The sequence below is a fragment of the Erpetoichthys calabaricus genome, chromosome 10 (genome assembly GCF_900747795.2).
Source record: "Erpetoichthys calabaricus chromosome 10, fErpCal1.3, whole genome shotgun sequence".
NCBI lineage: Eukaryota > Metazoa > Chordata > Cladistia > Polypteriformes > Polypteridae > Erpetoichthys > Erpetoichthys calabaricus.
Window position 1 is genome coordinate 52,766,175 of NC_041403.2, and position 20,251 is coordinate 52,786,425.

The 20,251-nt window shown below is 40.3% G+C and overlaps 1 protein-coding gene across 3 annotated transcripts in view; it reads right to left on the minus strand.

Moving 5' to 3' along the window:
* The window catches only part of tnni3k (TNNI3 interacting kinase), a 106,124-nt gene extending 90,110 nt beyond the window's left edge, over window positions 1–16,014 (minus strand). For all 3 annotated transcript variants that reach the window (XM_051932946.1, XM_051932947.1, XM_051932945.1), the window contains exons 1-6: window positions 15,864–16,014; window positions 15,032–15,140; window positions 6,693–6,778; window positions 3,198–3,295; window positions 2,462–2,572; window positions 2,066–2,164 (exon numbers count right to left, since the gene is read on the minus strand). In XM_051932946.1, coding sequence (XP_051788906.1) covers window positions 2,066–2,164; window positions 2,462–2,572; window positions 3,198–3,295; window positions 6,693–6,778; window positions 15,032–15,140; window positions 15,864–15,903 — 543 coding nt within the window. In that variant the 5' untranslated portion in view covers window positions 15,904–16,014. The remainder of the gene's footprint in view (window positions 1–2,065; window positions 2,165–2,461; window positions 2,573–3,197; window positions 3,296–6,692; window positions 6,779–15,031; window positions 15,141–15,863) is intronic.
* Window positions 16,015–20,251: the final 4,237 nt, after the last annotated feature.

A 20,251-nucleotide genomic window follows, 5' to 3' on the forward strand; every position in this document is an offset into this window, starting at 1 on the left:
AAAACATTGTATGTTATTCGTGCTGATAATAAGTAAGTCTCTCTAAGTGCTGAGTGACAGGCTGTGTTATTCCTAAAGCACTTGTGTGGTTTAAAGTGCTAAAGGTTAATCTGTGTGTGTGTGTGTGTGTGTGTGTGTGTGTGTGTGTGTGTGTGTGTGTGTGTGTGTGTGACATTCATGGGGCACTGTTGTGGTTAGGGTCTGTGTGTATGCGTATATCTATGTATGTGTGTGTTCATCTTAAAGTGCAACACTAGACCAACCCAATAACGAACTTAACGAGAAAACTTACCCTTGAAAAACAGGTAAAGGGTAAGTAGAGGGAAATACTACAATAATACAGTCACTGACTTGTAAATTCCACTTTATTACACATAACTTAATTTATGGACTTATTTTGGTTTCTTTGTGTTGTTACTGACATCTGGTGAAAATTTCATGTCAATAGCCCCATTAGAAATACACTTAAAGATCTTTGTATAGTCAACGTCTTTGCATCCTATGAACAATTACATTCCAAATTTAACCTTCCAGCCACATATTTATTTCACTATCTTCAAATTAGGAACTCTGCTAAACAGTACCTGCCCGATTTTCCCCATCTTGCACCAACCTCCATGCCGGAAAAAATATTGCTCAATTTCAAGGACTTAGACACCATCTCTGCAATATATAAAATTATCTTGCAGTCCCTCCCTTTTAAAGATCCAAGAGGACAATGGGAAAAAGATCTCTTAATCAATATATCAGAAAAGGAGTGGAAAATAGCAATGCAGAGACTTCACTCGAGCTCCATATGCACAAAGCATACAATTTTTCAACTCAAAATTATATATCAAGCACATCTGTCTCACCTAAAACTGTCTAAAATGTTTCCAGGGCAAGATCCAACCTGCGAACATTGCAATCAAGTCTTAGCCTCACTGGGTCACATGTTTTGGGCCTGCTCCAAATTAACATCATTTTGGGCCAAAATTTTGAAGTGCCTTTCAGACAGCCTTAGTGTCACAATCCCTCCTAACCCATTAACAGCTGTGTTCGGTGTTCTTCCAGATGGGTTTAAATTGGAGAAGGACAAACAAACTGTGTTTGCATTCACTACACTTTTGGCACGCAGACTTATTTTGTTAAACTGGAAGTATCCTAACTCTCCTCTTTTAAGTCAGTAGGAAATCGATGTTTTATACTATTTGAAATTGGAAAAAAATCAAATATTCAGTTAGAGGATCTGTACAGAATTTTTTCAAAACCTGGCAGGATCTAATCAATAATATCTTAGAATAAGCTCGTAATGCACCGAGGCAGCAATTATCTCCACATTTCTTTTTCTTCTCTATTTATCTCTATTGCCCTATTAAACACATCAATTTAGGTATGTCTACAAGCCTTACGTTTTACTCTGTTGGCCATGCTCTCTCTCTCTCAGGGGTGGGGGCGACTTGTTTTCAATCCTATCTTTTGTAAAAATTGATCTGTTTGTATGGAATGATTACAATAAAATTCATTAAATTAAAAAAAAAAAAAAAATACGTTCAATACTTTTCCCCCCCACGCTGTATATGCTGCTCATAAACACTAAATGTAAACTCCATGGGGCATACGCACCCCCAATTCTTCTATTTATGGAGCATCTAACTGTACACTTGCAACTACATTAAAAGTACAAGGGGGACCAAAAACTCCCACCTCCCAACGCTCTTTGATTCCTGATATGCTTATCATTGTGCGCAAACCTGCATGGGGGAAACCATCACATTCTGTGACATTTTATTTTGGCACAGCCAGGCAAGGCGAGTTAAACCAGGTCTGGTATTATACTAATTTGAGCGGATATGTGTGGCTATTTATATTGATGTTGTCTAGTTATTTGTTACATTGTTCCCCTATTTATCTGTACATCATTGTAAACATCCTGAGCCTGTCCTCTGCAAAGTGCCCCATATAAGAATCAACATAATTGATGTAAATGTTTATTTTTACTTACTAATTATGCTTCAATTCAATTTATGTCACTTATAATTTCTTACTGAAACAAAATCAAACAATTGTGCCAGTGGAATTTTACCTGCTCATGGCCATAATAAGCCGCAATATGTAGAGGAGTGAAAAACACAGCATCCTGGACATTCACATAGGCTCCATGCTGTAAGAGGATGTCAACAGCCTACAAAACGAAACAAGAGCTCTTAATGACATATTCTTAGTGAGCCACTTGCTGGCACAGCACAAGCGTTTCCAATTCTCTATAATGTCCCTCTCAGGTATCTCAAATGCTGGCTTCTCTGCAGGTTCTTGTGGTAATTAGGCTCCTTTTGGGACAAGAAAATGAACAAATGACTTGCAAGATCTCTAATGATCAAAATCTGCTCAAGTTCCAACAAAGAAGTGGTCTGGAGAGTTTATTATATTAACAAACAGAATAGTGTGGCTCATTCTTGATAGAACACAATGCCGGCCTCACCTCATGGTGGCCTGCCACTGTCGCAATGTGCAGGGCTGTGAGCGCTCCATAGCCAACCTGCTGGATGTCAGCTCCTCCATGAAGCAATGCAGTCACCAGCTCTGCATTGGCCTGATAAGTAACATAAACATAAAAAAATAATGGAAAAGGGTCATTTGTGTCAGCATCCATCTTTGCACATAAATGAAACTGACATCCCTCCCATCAACAACCTCGTAGTGTTCCATTGATTTCTCATTGTATTTTATTCTTTATTTATGCCTACTGTTTTCTGTGTTCCTTTTGGTGTCTGCCAAAGGTACTTATTTGCTTTTATTTGTTCCCCGTATTCATTTTATTCTACTCATGAGTTTGCCCTGTTTTCTTCTATTATGTTCTTTATAAGAAGAACATTAATAACTGTTTTGCCAATAACCCATTTTCTGCACCCACATTGTCCAATTCAAGTTTGCTCTGGCTGGAGCTTATCCTGGTCGCATAGGATGCCAGCCTACCAAAGGGCACACTCAGACATATACTCACAATCTTTAACTAACTAGGCAAATTCACTTTAAAATTAAATGAAAGCCCACAAGATTAACATATTTGAAAGGAAACATTTTGCATTATTACAGCAATTTGTTCCAGTGAGTGTTATTCAGACTGTGTGGAGCAACTAAACTCAATTTTCTTAGCTCCTGAGATTTGACTTTCTTCTGATACTGGAGCAGACCTGCTAGTTTTCATCTCCACTGACCTTGTAAGCAGCCAAGTGTAGAGCAGTGAATCCGTTTCTTGTCAGCCTCGATGGCCGCAGTCCTTTCAGCATTAGTGTTCTTATGTGAGCTTTGTTTCCTGCCATTTCATGAAGGTGATAAAATATTAACACTAAGTACAGCATTCATTGGTCTAAATAGCCACACCCCAATTACTAATTTTATTGTACGTCTTTAAACCTCAAAGAAGCTCTATACTTTAAAAGTTAATGTTTATTCTTATATTAAACATGAAAATCTTACTTGTTCTGGTGCCTCACATTTGCTTGTCGCAAGTGTCAAAACCACACAAACTGGCCGTTGTCAGCCTCTCATAAACACTCACATAAATATACATACTTTGGGACATATGAACTGATCTCATGCACCATAGCCATTGCTTACACTGCCATTTCTGTATTCATTTAAACCTTTGAATTTTAGAACACTTTCAAGGAAAACAGGCTATTCAGCCCAAAAACGATGATAATCCATTTCGCCTAATTTCTCCTAAATAACAATTTGACAAGTTGAGCTTTGAAGGTCCCTTAAGTCCTACTGTCTACCACACTCCTTGGTGATTTATATTATATGTTTATGGTTCTTTGTGTGAAGAAAATCCTTCTAATGTTTGTGAGAAATTTGCCCTAAACAAATCTCCCCACATGTCTCAATTTTTTACTGAAGAATGCATTTCCAAGTAACAGATGGGATCCACCCTTCCAATTCCCTTCATAACTGTTAACACTTCACTCATGTCACCTCTCAATCACCATTTGCTTAGACTCAAAAGTTTCAGCTCCTTCAGTCTTTCATGGTAGCTCATATGTCTTAGATCTGGAGTCTGGCTGGTTGCTGTCCTATGGACTTTCTCTAGTGCTGCTATGTCTTTTTTGTAACATGAAGACCAAAAGTGAATACAGTACTCCAGGTGAGGCCTCGCTAGAGGCTTATAAATCTTAAGCGTAACCTCATTTGATTGTAACTCCACACACTGTGCTAGGTAACCTAAAATTCCTTCTTGATCCTTTCAGTATAATGACTGGATGTAGAAAGTGAGGAGTCCACTACGACTCCTAGGCCTTTCTCATAAGGCATACTTTCAAACTTCACACCTCCTATCATAAATTAAATACTTTCTATTTCCTACATGTCTGTAGTACTAAGGTGTTGTACCGTGTTAGCCATTATGGATGTAATGAGAAGTCAAGCAAAATGACACCTTTCATTGGCTAACTAAAAAGATTACAATATGCAGGCTTTTGAGGCAACTCAGGTCCCTTCTTCAGGCAAGATGTAATCAATGGCCATTACGTCTTGCTTGAAGAAGGGGCCCAAGATACCTCAAAAGCTTGCATATTGTAATGTTTTTAGTTAGCCAATGAAAGGTGTCATTTTGCTTGACTTCTCATTATTTCCTACATGTAATACTTTATATGATTTAGTTTATTGAATTTCCTAAGCCTATATTTTTTCCAGGTCTCCCTGATTCTACATTATCTGCCCAGCCACCTTGTTTAGTATCATCTGCAGACTTAACCAGCTTGTTATTTATTTTATATGTTATTTATATTGTTTATATATGCAGAATATTAGAAAGCACATCATCCCCTGCACTAAACCCTGAGGGGCATCACTTTTAACATCACCTCATTCTGAAGACGCTTCTCTTGCCATAAACCTTTGTTTTTGGTGTTTAAACAAGTTTTGTAGCCACCTACAGACTGTGCCTAGGACCCCCATCTTTTTTTAGTATAATCTCTAGCCTATCATATGGGGAAATTATTGAAAGCCTTCAGAAAATGAAGGTAAATAATGTAACTACAGTACTTCTCTGACTGCATGCGTTTGTTGCTTCCTTATGGAATTCCAGCGTATTTCTGGAACTCAATCCACTCTGCCTACACTCATATTGACTGCTCACTGATGCTTGATCTTTTCCTTAATAATTTCTTTTATTAATTTACTTGACAAATGCTAAGCCTACTACTGAAAAGTTACTTTGGTCAACTCTTTTTATATAACAGGATGATATTTCTTAAATACGGTCTTTAGGAAGTTTTATCCAGAAAACACGACCACATCTTTAATAGTTCAGAGGCTAATGGCAAGAAATGAAATGCCAGGAAACACTGACCCGATAATTCCACAATAGCCCTTCACATACACAGAAAAACAGAAAAGATGAGAATAGGTGACACAGAAAAACATATTTCTACTAATGATGAAATCTCCACTCAGTGGAAGACCTGCTAATGGGATGCACATCCATCCTGCATTAACTGCATCATCAGTTGCAAACTAAAAGTTATTGCAGAATGTTGCACAACTAAACTAGCTTGGTGCAGAAAAAGTAGCTGGTGGACAAATGACAAGCACAAGTAGAGATAAAATTACAACAAGGGATGAGAGAAGAGAAAAAAAGGAAGCTAAGAGAGGAAAAATACAAATGCGGCTCTAAAAGGGCCTTTTGAAAGGTTTGTTGTAAAAACAAGGAGCGATCTAAAACATGACATGGGTGCTGATCTTGATGACAAGGATGCTGGTGAGGCACCTGGAGGTACCGAGAATCATTAACAACATCTGTTCAAATCAGTTAGGTACATCTCAACTCTATGTTGTCACCACTCCACACAAGAACTCATTCTGCGACACCAGCAAAAGCAGATGTCGATCCTGTCCTGGTACACCATATCCACAGCACTTTCTCTGACCATGTACATCATTACTCGACTCCAAGTACAGATAGCTGATGACAGCAAACTTCAACACAGAAAATAAATCATTAATCATTTCCTTCATAGCCTCTCACATTAGAAATAGTAATTTTAAGAATATGAGAATTGACAGGATTTCAAGTTATACCAATTGTTAGAGTTCCACTTGAATCTGACAATTTGACAAATATTGATTTCTGCAACTTCCAAGCTAGACCAGATTCTGAAGTTGACCAATGATGCCAAGTCGACTCATATTCAGTGAGTTAAGTCAACTGGAACAAGCAACACGAGGCAGTCAGATCTCACAAATCCAGAAATCCTATTTTCACTGAAGCATTCGAAGTAATTTTACTGTCCCACTTATTCCAACCCCGAGCCACTAAAGTATTGGACTGTTCCAAGATGGCGGCATCTGAGTTCATTGCAGGGCTCACTCACATACAAACACGGTCACACCACATCAGTTCAGGCCTGTTAAACAACCTAAACTGTGGGACCTTGGAATATGGGAGGAAACACACATGGACATGGTAAGAAAATACAGAGAATATCCAGACAATCACTGAAACACAACCTCTAGATCTGTGAGATGTGAACTGAGGGCTTATCAATAGTAACTACTTTAAAAATTAAAAGCAAGACACATTCTTGACATTCTTCCTTCTGCATTTTTATAACGTTTAATATTTGCCCAAAATACCTTTAGTGACTCCAATGTACCAACCTATCACAGGTAAGTAAACCCCATCAAGATGAGCTGAGACAGGCAACACTTACCCCCACAAATGCAGCAGAGGTGAAGAAGAGAAAGGCCATTTTCTGTCCGATAATTAAGGTTGACTTTACTAAAGGCTTCATCTGAGCTAACAAGAATAAGAAAAAAAAATTTTAAGTATGAGTACTGGAATAGCAGCACACTAAGGGGCTGGAAAAAAAAACTTCACAAAATGGAAAGATGAATAGAAACAAATCAGAGTCAGCACCTTTGATTAAACCCAATAAATATTCACATCAAAGCTCTGCAGGTTTTTTGCTCACTTCTTAGCCCGATTTGGCTGATTTTCATCAGTTGTTTATCTCAAGTTCCTGACACAAATATAAAGCTCTGAGACATAATGATCATAGAAGGCACAAACCGAGGAGTAACATATGCAGGCAACATGTCCTTCATACCTTTTGGAAAAAAAAAACATGCTTCACACAATTTTCCAAGGAAATTCAAGAATTAGAAATCTTAAAGAACAGTTAACCACAGGCGTGTGCTGATTTATCAGGCTTTGTTTGCTTTCTTAACTTGTCCTGCCAGAACAGCACTGCACAATGAAGATAGAAAGCTGTGCCTATGAGATCGTGCAGAAATTCACTGCTGTTTTCTTGGTGAAAGGTTTCAAAAAGCTGCAAACCTTAATATTTCTAATAAAGCCATTCTCATCTCCAAAAATTTATGAATGAGAGTGGAGACCACTGTGGCAACCCCAGATTCTCTTTCTATTCTAGCATTGCTTTCTCTGGGGATACCATGTCCCCTCATGAGTAACTCAAAGCGATTCTCCCACCTCTCTACCAGATTCACAGCCAAGGTCAACATGTCCCACCCTGCTGAGAACAGAATGGGCAACATCTCTCCTTCAACATCTTAACAAAATGGTTTTCAGAGCCTTTTCAGGGCCCGCTTGAAAGTCATTCTCCACATCACTGTTGCAGCTGCTGCCTTAAGCACCCACCAGTAAAGATCTGCCCAAATGGACCCCGTACTGCTGATATTGTATGAATTGACACCATTTTTTGACCTTAATGACTTGTTTTAATGATGGTGTCTGGTATCAGTCAGACTCTTCTCCTACTGACTTCTTGAACCATTCTTGAGCCATTCAAGCTCCCCATTTCCAAAGATGCAGGAGAATTTCTTTCAGGTGTGATAGTTGAGTTCAGCCCAAGCACAGGTAGCCAGTAGATCCGTGTGAGGACCACAGCAATGCCTCACTCCTGTCATTGTTTTCATTTGTATTTTTCACTTTCCCTTAAGTCCTTATCATTGCCCTATTTAATTTTTAAGTGTGTTTTATTTCTGCCCCAAATCTTTACTCCTGATTTTGTCTTGCTTTTGCTAGGGGAGTACTGCTACCAGAATCAGCCTTCTCAGTTAAGGCAATGACCTGAGGAGGACTATGGAGGACTGCAGCTGAAGCAGCTCTAGTGTCCTAGCATTAGCAGAAATTTGGTTTTGTGTGTTATGTTTCAGCCAGGATTTTTTCTTTCTGACTCAAGTGATCTTTTGGTTCTTTTAATCTTTTTGTTATAATTTAATTATTACTCTTTATACTATGTTATTAATACTGTTGGTTATTTTGTTATGTTTGTATTCAATCATTTAATATGGCATTATTATTTAACTTTGCACCATGTTGTTTCTATGCCTTAGTTTTCTTTGTTGTCCGCCCTTCCTCCTGTATGTGGAGCCCAGGGAGGAGGGCCACCTGCTAATGCAGTGGGGAAGTATAATAAGGCAAGTTTCCAGTTATTTTGGAGCTTCTTCATTGCATTTTCTGTGCTTCATGTTGGGATTTACTGGCTTTTGGACCCTGCTGTTTATTTAATTCTGTCTTGGATGTGTTTGCTTAAAGTTTTGCCTATTTTCACTCTCATTTTTGCCTTGACTTTGTGCAATTCCTTTTTTAATAAATTCCTTACATTTTAAGAAACTTTGTTTGTGTTCGTCCTTTAGACTAGAATTATTTTTCTTAAAGAATGCTCTTTCTCCTCCTAAAATATAATTTTTAAACTTTAAAAGCCATAACACCATTTTTGGGCTGGCGCAGGCCAGACATCTACTCTTTGACTTGCGGTTAGGCTGCCTGGGGTTAGGCCAATTCAATGGGCCCAGAGCTGAAATAAAGGCAGGTTTGGAACTGCATGTGTTTCTAAGGCAGGAATTACAATTCTGTGTTTATGGCCAACTGCTTAGATAGAGTAGGTTAGGGTTAGGCTTAGGCTTAGGCTTAGGGTTAGACCTGTTCTAAAAGGTCTTTTGTGTGTTTGATTTTTTTTTTTTTTATCTTGTGCTTATTATAGGTTTTGGGTTTTTTGACTTTTCGCTTCCCGGGTCCACCCTGCGTGGAGTTTGCATGTTCTCCCCGTGTCTGCGTGGGTTTCCTCCGGGCGCTCCGGTTTCCTCCCACAGTCCAAAGACATGCAGGTTAGGTGGATTGGTGATTCTAAATTGGCCCTAGTGTGTGCTTGGTGTGTGGGTGTGTTTGTGTGTGTCCTGCGGTGGGTTGGCACCCTGCCCGGGATTGGTTCCCTGCCTTGTGCCCTGTGTTGGCTGGGATTGGCTCCAGCAGACCCCCGTGACCCTGTGTTCGGATTCAGCAGGTTGGAAAATGGATGGATGGATGGACTTTTTGAATAGTTTTTTTTTACTTCAGTTTCAGGCTTACACATTACTCAGTCTACTCAGACTTTCTTCATTTAAGTTTTTGCTATTTTTCAATTTATCATCTTTCCACTTTCTGTTATTCCTCTGTAATTTCTGTTGCTTTCTATTAGTTTCTGTTTGAGATAGATAGATAGATAGATAGATAGATAGATAGATAGATAGATAGATAGATAGATAGATAGATAGATAGATAGATAGATAGATAGATACTTTATTAATCCCAAGGGGAAATTTACATACTCCAGCAGCAGCATACTGATACAAAAAAAACAATATTAAAGAGTAATAAAAATGCAGGTAAAAAGAGACAATAACTTTATATAATGTTAACGTTTACCCCCCATGGGTGGAATTGAAGAGTCGCATAGTTTGGGGGAGGAACGATCCTCTCAGTCTGTCAGTGGAGCAGGACAGTGACAGCAGTCTGTCGCTGAAGCTGCTCTTCTGTCTGGAGATGACACTGTTTAGTGGATGCAGTGGATTCTCCATAATTGATACGAGCCTTTGAGTGCCTGTCGCTCTGCCACAGATGTCAAGCTGTCCAGCTCCATGCCAACAATAGAGCCTGCCTTCCTCAACAGTTTGTCCAGGCATGAGGCATCCTTCTTCTTAATGCTGCCTCCCCAGCACACCACCACGTAGAAGAGGGCACTCACCACAACCGTCTGATAGAACATCTGCAGCATCTTATTGCAGATGTTGAAGGATGCCAGCCTTCTAAGGAAGTATAATCGGCACTGTCCTTTCTTGCACAGAGAATCAGTATTGGCAGTCCAATCTAATTTATCATCCAGCTGCACTCCCAGGTATTTATAGGTCTGCACCCTCTGCACACAGTCACCTCTGATGATCACGGGGTCCATGAGGGGTCTGGGCCTCCTACAATCCACCACCAGCTCCTTGGTTTTGCTGGTGTTCAGGTGTAGGTGGTTTGAGTCGCACCATTTAACAAAGTCCTTGATTAGGTCCCTATACTCCTCCTCCAGCCCACGATAACAGGGTCGTTAGTGAACTTTTGCATGTGGCAGGACTCCGAGTTGTATTGAAAGTCCGATGTATATAGGCTGAACAGGACCGGAGAAAGTACAGTTCCCTGTGGCGGTCCTGTGTTGCTGACCACAATGTCAGACGTGCAGTTCCCAAGACACACATACTGAGGTCTGTCTTTAAGATAGTCCACGATCCATGCCAACAGGTCTACTCTACTCCCATCTCTGTCAACTTGTCCCTAAGGAGCAGAGGTTGGATTGTGTTGAAGGCGCTAGAGAAGTCTAGAAACATAATTCTTACAGCACCACTGCCTCTGTCCAAGTGGGAGAGGGATCGGTGTAGCATATAGATGATGGCATCCTCCGTTCCCACCTTCTCCTGATATGCGAATTGCAGAGAGTCGAGGGCGTGTTGAACCTGTGGCCTCAGGTGGTGAAGCAGCAGCCTCTCCATGGTCTTCATCACATGTGACGTCAGAGCAACAGGCCAGAAGTCATTCAGCTCACTAGGATGTGATACCTTTGGGACTGGAGTGATGCAAGATGTTTTCCAAAGCCTCAGGACTCTCCCCTGTTCCAGGCTCAGGTTGAAGATGTGCTGTAGAGGACCCCCCAGCTCCGATGCACAGACCTTCAGCAGTCGTGGCGATACTCCATCTGGAACCACTGCTTTGCTGGCACGAAGTCTCCTCAGCTCTTTGCTCACCTGCGCTGTTGTAATTGTGGGTGGGGATGTCTCTCCTATGCTGGTATCAGCAGAAGGATGTGTGGAGGGTGCAGTACTCCAAGGTGGGAGTGAGAGTGGGTTAGGGTGGTCAAACCTGTTAAAGAAGTTGTTCATTTGGTTTGCTCTCTTCACGTCTCTCTCGATGGTGGCACCCCGCTTAGAGCTGCAGCCAGTGATGATCTTCATCCCATCCTACACTTCCTTCATGCTGTTATTCTGCAACTTCTGCTCCAGCTTTCTCCTGTACTGCTCCTTCGCCACCCTGAGCTGGACTCAAAGTTCCTTCTGCACGCGCTTGAGCTAATGCTGATCACCGCCTTTAAAAGCCCTTTTCTTCTGGTTCAAAAAGCCCTTGATGTCACTTCTAATCCATGGCTTGTTGTTAGCGTAGCAGCGTACTGTTCTTACTGGAACTACAATGTCCATACAGAAGTTGATGTAGTCAGTAGTGCAGTCAACAACCTCCTCAATGTTCTCACTATGTGATCCCTGCAGGATATCCCAGTCTGTAGTTCCAAAACATTCTCTCAGAGCCTTCTCTGCATCAGGGGACCACTTCCTGAATGAGCGTGTGGTTACAGGTAGGACCCTCACTCTTGGTTTGTAGTGAGGCTGAAGCAGAACCAGGTTATGATCTGCTTTCCCAAGCGCAGGCAGCGGGGTGGCGCTGTATGCATCTTTAACGTTTGCATACAGTAAGTCAATAGTCTTATTTCCCCGGGTGTTACAGTCCACATACTGGGAGAAGGCAGGTAATGTTTTGTCCAGTGTCACATGGTTAAAATCTCCAACGATTAGCACAAGTGCCTCAGGGTGCTGCGTTTGTAACTTAGCAACAGCAGAATGGATGATGTCACTCGCTGTCTCCACGTCCGCCCGAGGAGGGATGTAAAAAATAACAAATATTCTTCCTTTAGATTTAATTATTTTTTGCCCAAGCTGAGACCAGACGTGCGATATCATTTTTTTGTATTATTCCATTATCTGGAGAAAATTATTTTCTTGTGGAATTGCAAATTTGCAATATCATCATTTTTTGTTTTATTTTCTTATCATTGTTTTCTCAAGATAATGAAAAATTTTAAATAAATAAATAAAGAAAGAAACAGAACCTTACCATTTGTTGTCATGGGTTAGCAAAGGTTAACAACTATAATAACAACTGATGAACATGTGTGTGTAATACGTACACAAACATAAGCCTGTCTACATCACCCATTTCTGGGGGCAATGTAATCATGTTGAATTAATTATTGCAGGTCTGCTTTGTGTGATTTTGGGTAAAATTGCAATGACTAATGTAGGGACATTTCAGTCGCGGGATTGGATCTGATTATTTTTTAAAAATTTTAAAAATGGTGGTATTGCACATTCTCTCTTGGTTTCCATATTTTTGAATGCAGTATATGTTAAAAATTACATACCACCTGTTTTTTCCAGTTGTTAGTTATTTTGATTATAGTTCTTTGTAATTGAATACACACTAAATTTATTCATTTAAATTAATTAACTATTGTTTGTTGAGTTCTTTTAAGGTTTTGTTCTTTTTGTATTATTACAATCAGTGGTGGGTGGCACGGTGGCGCAGTGGGTAGCGCTGCTGCCTCGCAGTTGGGAGATCTGGGGACCCGGGTTCACTTCCCGGGTCCTCCCTGCGTGGAGTTTGCATGTTCTCCCCGTGTCTGCGTGGGTTTCCTCCGGGCGCTCCAGTTTCCTCCCACAGTCCAAAGACATGCAGGTTAGGTGGATTGGCGATTCTAAATTGTCCCTAGTGCGTGCTTGGTGTGTGGGTGTGTTTGTGTGTGTCCTGCGGTGGGTTGGCACCCTGCCCGGGATTGGTTCCTGCCTTGTGCCCTGTGTTGGCTGGGATTGGCTCCAGCAGACCCCTGTGACCCTGTGTTTGGATTCAGCGGGTTGGAAAATGGATGGATGGATGGATGGACAATCAGTGGTACTCAAATTCAGACCATGTGGGCGGCACCTTCCTTTAATTTTCAACTTGCATTTTTAAGATTCAAAACCCTCAGTTGCTTCTTTTTCCTTGACTATTAGCCAATTAACAATGAGATACGAAGGAAACCAGCAGCTAATGGGGTCCTGTCTGCACGTGTGTGTGTGTTTGTTCATAATGTAGTCTATATTGATAAAATACAATACATTACTGCTCCGTACTTGTAATATTTGTATACTGTATTGAGGATTACTTGTGCCCTGTTCTGTGTATTGTATTGTATTGACCCCCTTCATCCCCCAACCTACCTGGAAAGGGGTCTCTCTTTGAACTGCCTTTCCCAAGGTTTCTTCAGTTTTTTCCCTATTAGTGTTTCTTTTGGGAGTTTTTCCTTGTCTTCTTACAGAGTCAAGGATGGGGGGGGCTGTCAAAAGGCAGGGCCTGTTAAAGTCCATTGCAGCACTTCTTGTGTGATTTTGGGCTATACAAAAATAAATTGTATCGTATTGTATTAATAAAATACTAGTAAAGAAAAAAAAACTGTTTGACTGATCTTAATGATCAGTTAGGTTAATGTTCTAAAAAAACCAAAATCTTTGATATCAGAAATATCTGACATGGCACAGTGAGAGCACTAACAGGAGATGGAATTAGCAAAGACTGACAGCCACTGCAGCTCTGCAGAAATGGAGATTGAGACCTCTGGTCTACATGTTCCCAGAAAGCTCTTTTGCTGTGCCAGGCCCATCCAGCCAAAGAACTTGCCATCTGTGTTAATTCATCTCCCAACGGGGATCATTTAACTACTTGGCACCTCTTTTTACATAAATAACCAAAACACACAACCTTAACTCATATTAAATAACTACAAAGTCAATCACTGACCCATAACCAATATACTTAGGTATTAGGTGTGCATATCAGTAAGAACATGTTCAGATAAGTTGTTTGTTATGGATGACCCATGAATAATACCTAAATCTAAAAACAATTCACAATTTGGACTAGATTAAACTCTTTATGGGTAGCCTCTTTCATGAAGTACCCCATTAGTACTGCAGAGTTAAGAGGCAATTTAGATTTTCAATTTACTTTCTACACCAGACCTTCAAAGCTGTGATGTATTTGACTGCTCTTTGCATGAAAAGGACATTCGGCCCCCAGATGGTCTGAAGAAGTAATTTCTGACTGGACTCCATGAACCAGTGGACCAATCAAAGGTGAGTCTTTGTCTTTCAACTGACAGTCTGATGTCTGCAGGGACTGGAAGCAGACTTATCTGGAGGGACGGACAGCATTGCTGACAGGGTAAGAGAGAGCCTTTGTAGAACAGAGAGGCTAGCAGAGGGTTAAGTTATCTCCCAGAAGTGTGCTACGGCTTCCATATTTGTGCCCAATTTCTCTATATAAATGGGAACCTAACTGGAGTCCCAAAACACACATGCACACAAACAACATGAAAGTTTTCCACTCAGCGACTCCAAGTATCATTGAGGAGAACCTCATGTGCTGTAGTACACAACATTCCTTCAGGATCTGGTGAGTATGACACACACATTCAACCAGAAAGCTTGGTCCCAGAGCCAACACTATGCGTGGATGACACTTCAACGATACCCAGCTGGTGCTCTTCAATCACTTCTGCAAGTTCAGAGTTCTTCTTTGCTAGCGATGTAAAGTGCCACGCCCCAGAAACCACTGCCAAGTTATGGTCTGTCTGTATCTGTCCCCCACATGCTTGTCACCCAAACAGAATACCACCCGACGCCCACCGATTGCTTTGATGTCCCTGGGCTCATTCACAAACAGAACATGCAGACCCCACACAGGAAGCACCCTATCAAGCGCCATGAGAAGTACATGCAAGGAACTGCATCCCCTCCCGCATTGTGGAACTCTTTACAATATGAACTACACTGAGAAAGTGACATGAATTAACAAACTAATGACTTATTAAGACAACAGAGACCAAGTGATGTGATCACAATGCACTAAAAAAATAAAACCTCCTACCTAAAGACATGTTTTAGCTCCATCAACTCGCTCTCTTTGATTTGCAGATCATCCTCTAGTCTTTCAATTATTACGGAATAGGATTCTGTCACCTTCTTCTTCCATTCATCTGTTCACAAGTGAAGACAAAAATCATCTTTAATGGAAGTTTGAGCTGTTAATGTTAGCAAAGACTAGAAACACGAGTGCAACTGAGTTAAATAAACAGGAGTTGCCAGTGTAAACATCGACTTCTCCTTGATTGTAATGACCAAGTGTGTTTTTAATTTCAGATATTAGAAAGGAAATATCCATCTTATTTTTTTTTTTTTATTGTTTTTTCCCCCCAACTTAAGGTTGTGAGGAGCTGGAGACCATCCCAGACGCAATGATTAAAAGCTTTGAGACAGCCACACCATTCCATCAGGGAGGGTTTCAGACCCCCACCTGTACACACACGGCACCTTTGGAGACATTAAACGGCTGGACTGAACTGAGCTAGTGCAAGAAAAAAAGAGATATGTACCACAGGCTGTGGCCCAAGTGCCATGAGGTGACAGCCATGCCACCCTACGAAGGAAACAATTCTCAGATTTGAACTCAGAAATAATCGTGTCAAAAGGAAAACAAAAAATCATGTTTATCCGTTTCCAGGTTTATCTGCATTATACAAGTCAAAGCACCCTGATCAAGTTAGTTCTTATTTTTGTAGGTCAAAATGCACACAGCTCTGCAGAATTTACAATATCTTTGCATACAATTTCAAGTTAAGACCTGACCCTCGTGTTAACATTCAAGAAAACTGGCCAACACCTAGTTAATAAAGTCACTCAAACACAAAAAATTAATCTACCTGTGCAGGTCTGGGTTGGTCTCGATTTGTAATTCCCCATTTGGTTCACTTCCAAAACTGAGCGAGTACAGCAAAACAGTAATCAGACTGTAGAAACTTCACGGTATAAGCAACAAGAGTCACTTCTGAAGTACAATGTCAGCTCAGCTGATAAATTTGGGATCACTGTGGTGAACTAAAAATAGCCTGGCAGTGGAAGGAATGCCAGACAACAATGACAGCAGGCCAGGCTACATGCCAACACAGGAGCACACGGGGGCGACAGCTGGCTTTGGAGGAATACTTCTGGTCAGTAGCTTCAAGTGCATGCTGATAGATAGATAGATAGATAGATAGATAGATAGATAGATAGATAGATAGATAGATAGATAGATAGATAGATAGATAATGTGTAGCCTAACATTTTGATATTATTAACATGTGGATAATGCATACGCCCCCTCAATACCCAAGGTATTTTTTGAAGAGCTGCCCATCATGATCATGTGCCTAAGATGCAGACGTACTGTATAATAAAGGTTTACAGATTTATTTTTGTGGCTAATAGCATTAATTTCCAGAGACATGGCAGAGCTGTGGAGTTATAATTGCCCAGGTTTACAGAAAGTTGTGACAATGGAAGCGTATGACTGTTGCCAGTTGGCAACATGTCATTGAGTCGTTTAAATTGCATGACTCTAGCTTTTCCAGCCATTTCAAAAGTATGCATGTTAGGTTAAGGCGACTCAAAATGTGACTAAATTAGCCCATGCGGTGCAATATACTGTTCTCTCAAGGCCTTGTTTACTGCCTTGCACCTGGGGTACAGTTTTGTCTGCTCATGACCTTTGTTTGAGAAAGATGAATGAGGGAATAGGTCTGACTTACCAATTGTAGTTTTGTTTTTTAATACACATTTTGTCCACTAGGGGGCCCCAATTCCTCAAATGTTATTCTGTCTGGAGAGACAGTACTGTAGTACTTGAGTGCTTCTTCTCCTACATAAATTAGGAAGCTGGTAAGCACCATATGAGAAGAGAGTAGCTGTTAACAGCACATCGTGTCGTCTGTGGACGGAAGGCTGTAACATTTCAAAGGTGCACAGCTGTAAGCACAGAGAAGGGTGAGAAAATGGATAAATAACTTGGATGTTTACATGCTTCTGCATATACATGTACAGTACGAGCATGTATGCTTAAAGGCTTGCTGTCTATATACAGTATGTGTTTGCTTACATAACACCTTACTGAATTATATAACCTATTTAAGCAGAACATACTGCACATCCTCACACACAATATTCTTAGTAAACAAACTTAACTGAGAATTGTTTTTTTCTTTCTTTTCTTTATTAAAAGCTTTAACTTTTTCTCTCAAGGTTACTCTAGACCAGGGGTTCTCAGGCTTTTGGCTCGGCCTTCCACATCCAGGAATTCAAATGTTTTGAAGTGCCACAATTTTATTTTTGCTGTGATAAGGTATTGTAAAACTAAAGGTGAGATTTCTTTGTCCGCCTGAAAATGTTATACTTGGGGTGGCTTTAACAAAGGGTTACAGATTGGTTTTTTGCATCTTTTAATTTTTCTTAGGTGCAAATATTATATTTTTTAATGTATTAACAACAGTGTTGTTTAACGTGGAATAAAATTACAAATCCTGATATTTTCATACTTTAAACATACAGTTCGGAGCTTGAATTCCACACATGGCATGGAAGGCTTCCCCCAACCCCAGGGTAACAACAAATGGGGAGCATTTTACTGGCTCTGGGGGATTTCAGTGTGAAGTTTATAAATAATGATGTGCTCATCGTGGTATATATACCCAGTTGATCTTACCATTTGCACTGTCACACCTGTGTGTTTGGAGGACAGCCGAAGGGCTCTGGAATTTGAAATCCTCCTCCAGACCAGGGGTTGGCGCTGTTGCTTAATGTGTTTTCTTCTCCTCTCTCTGCTGAATTGAAGACTGGCACCCATACTACCTCTGATGTCACTTTTGTCATATATGCCCTCCAGGATGCCATATAACCAGCTCCTATTCTACCTCTGCTCAGTCTCATCTTGAACTGCAGTCTGAAAAGACCTGAATAATATCGCTTGGGATTATGGGGATTACATACATGGCCCAACCTTTTATGACCCGTCTGTGTTTTTAATTAAATTAAAAGGGCAAACTCAGTTATAGGACGCACTCCAGACCCCCTGGAGGTCATAGCGAAGTAGAGAATTAAATCAAAACTGCCTGCCATTATGAACAATGCTGCACATCCTCTCTCTGACAACACCACTGAGGACTTTCAGCCAATGAATTATTGAGCAGAAGTGTGTCAGGAAACGCAAACAGCAATACGTCTGTATAAGGTCTCACTGGGACTGGGCCAGTCAAGTCGGATGTTTTCTGTCTCTTGAATTTTTTTCCTTTATAGTCATTCCAATGTGTGTTCAGACCAAAGTGTGTCTTTATGTTTATTTATTTACTTACTTATGAGAGCTTCTGTAAAAAGACAAGTTTCCCCCTGGAGACAAAAATTTCAGTCTTATCTTATTCTTACAGCACACACCTTAATTTATTCAAACTTTAAATCTGCTTTTATAAAAACACACTTTGTAGATCAGGTTTGTCAAAACAATCATTTGTCAGGATTGTAACATTTGCTTACTGATGAGGAACATTTACCGTATATACTCGCGTTTAAGTTCTCCTGCAGATAAGTCGGGGCTTGATTTTACTGTATAATTTCCAGTATTTTATAATGTTGGTCATATAAGTCGAATACGGAAAACTCACTCTATTGGTCCAAGAGATTATAATATGCTAACACCCACCTGAGAGAGTAACCACGGAGCGCACTGCCTTTTTATGAAGTTGCAGCAATGCGCTGTATCAGCGCGTGCTCCTAGCCCCTCTGTCTCTATTGTGCCTACATGACCACACAGTGATACCCAAACTATTCTGAAGTGACATTTGCACTGATTTGTGTTTTTGTATCTCACACAGTCATACACCGTTAATGTAAGAGCATCCCTTATCTACGATGGAGTGTTTGATCAGAAGAAAATATGAAGCTGGTTTTAAATTGAAGTCGTTGAAGTGGTGAAAGAAATTCGTGACTGCGCTGCTGCAACAAAATTCGATGTGTCTGAGAAAGTGGTGTGAGATTGGAGGAGGCAAGAAGATGTAAAAAATAAAAAATAAAATAAATAAATAATAATAAAGTGTCGCATTTTTGAATGGGCATATAAGTCGGGGTCTGATTTTATGAGCAATTTTTTGGGTTTCAAGACCCGACTTATATGTGAGTATATACGGTAATCTGCAAGTCAAATTCATTCACATTTGAAATGTTACATGCTGGACGCTTTAATGTTCTAAACCTCTACTTAAAGACTACCTTTGTGAAATCAAACTTGTTAACTAAAGTTTATTACTTCAGACTTCCCATAAAACAGCCATTAGCTCACATAAATGATCAGACTAGCTACTGCTTATGCTTGTGTCTGTTTCTGTAATAAAGACAGAGTAATAAACATTACTTAGATTTCAAGGAAGCACAATAAACAACACAAATGTGGAGTCAGTGGATTTATTTTCTTGAAGGAAGCGCGCCGTTTCACATTGTGCATCTCTGCCATTATGCGCTTCTACTAACACATTGCATGGCATATGATGGGAGAGACTTGCCTTGGGCTTCAAAAAATTAATGAAGGTCTCTGGAAATTTGGAAACTCCAACTAAATACATTTTATTTTGGACTGATGTGTACTCGGATGTGTGTGAAGCAGGCACCCCGTCCAAGGATGAAAGCCGGCATACCCAGTGACTTCCAGAATATAAATGGCTGGATGGAAAACTACAGCCAAGTTCACAAGTAACTGAGAATAAACACAAAGCTTCTGTTCTTTTGCCCCAGATTTGTGTATGTCTCTATATTATAAAACAAATACCTGGCCCCTTGGTAAACTCGCCAAAGTGACAGTTGATTATTTACTACACCTCACTCTCAAAGCATGACATAAATCATGTGTTTTCATTTCTAAATCTATGATGGTATCAAACAATCATGAAAGCCATTTTTGCCTAGAAAGCTTAGGAAGAATCTTCTGCTTTACTAAGTTAAACCAATAGTGATTTTTATAGGCAACACCACACCTGAGTTCAAACCCTGGAAATACTTCTTTTATTATGAAAAAAAGAGGATTGGTGTATTTTACTTCACAGAACATGAAAGACTATGCCAGGGGTCCTCAGTCACGGTCCTGGAGGGTTTTCATTCCACCCAGATTCCTAATTAGAACTCAGTCCTTGCTGATAATGAAACTCGGTATTTAACTAATTGTCTTGTTAGTGTTTTCATTCATCTAAGAGAAATTTCAATTGAACTGTAGAGTCTTCCTTCTCCAAGAACA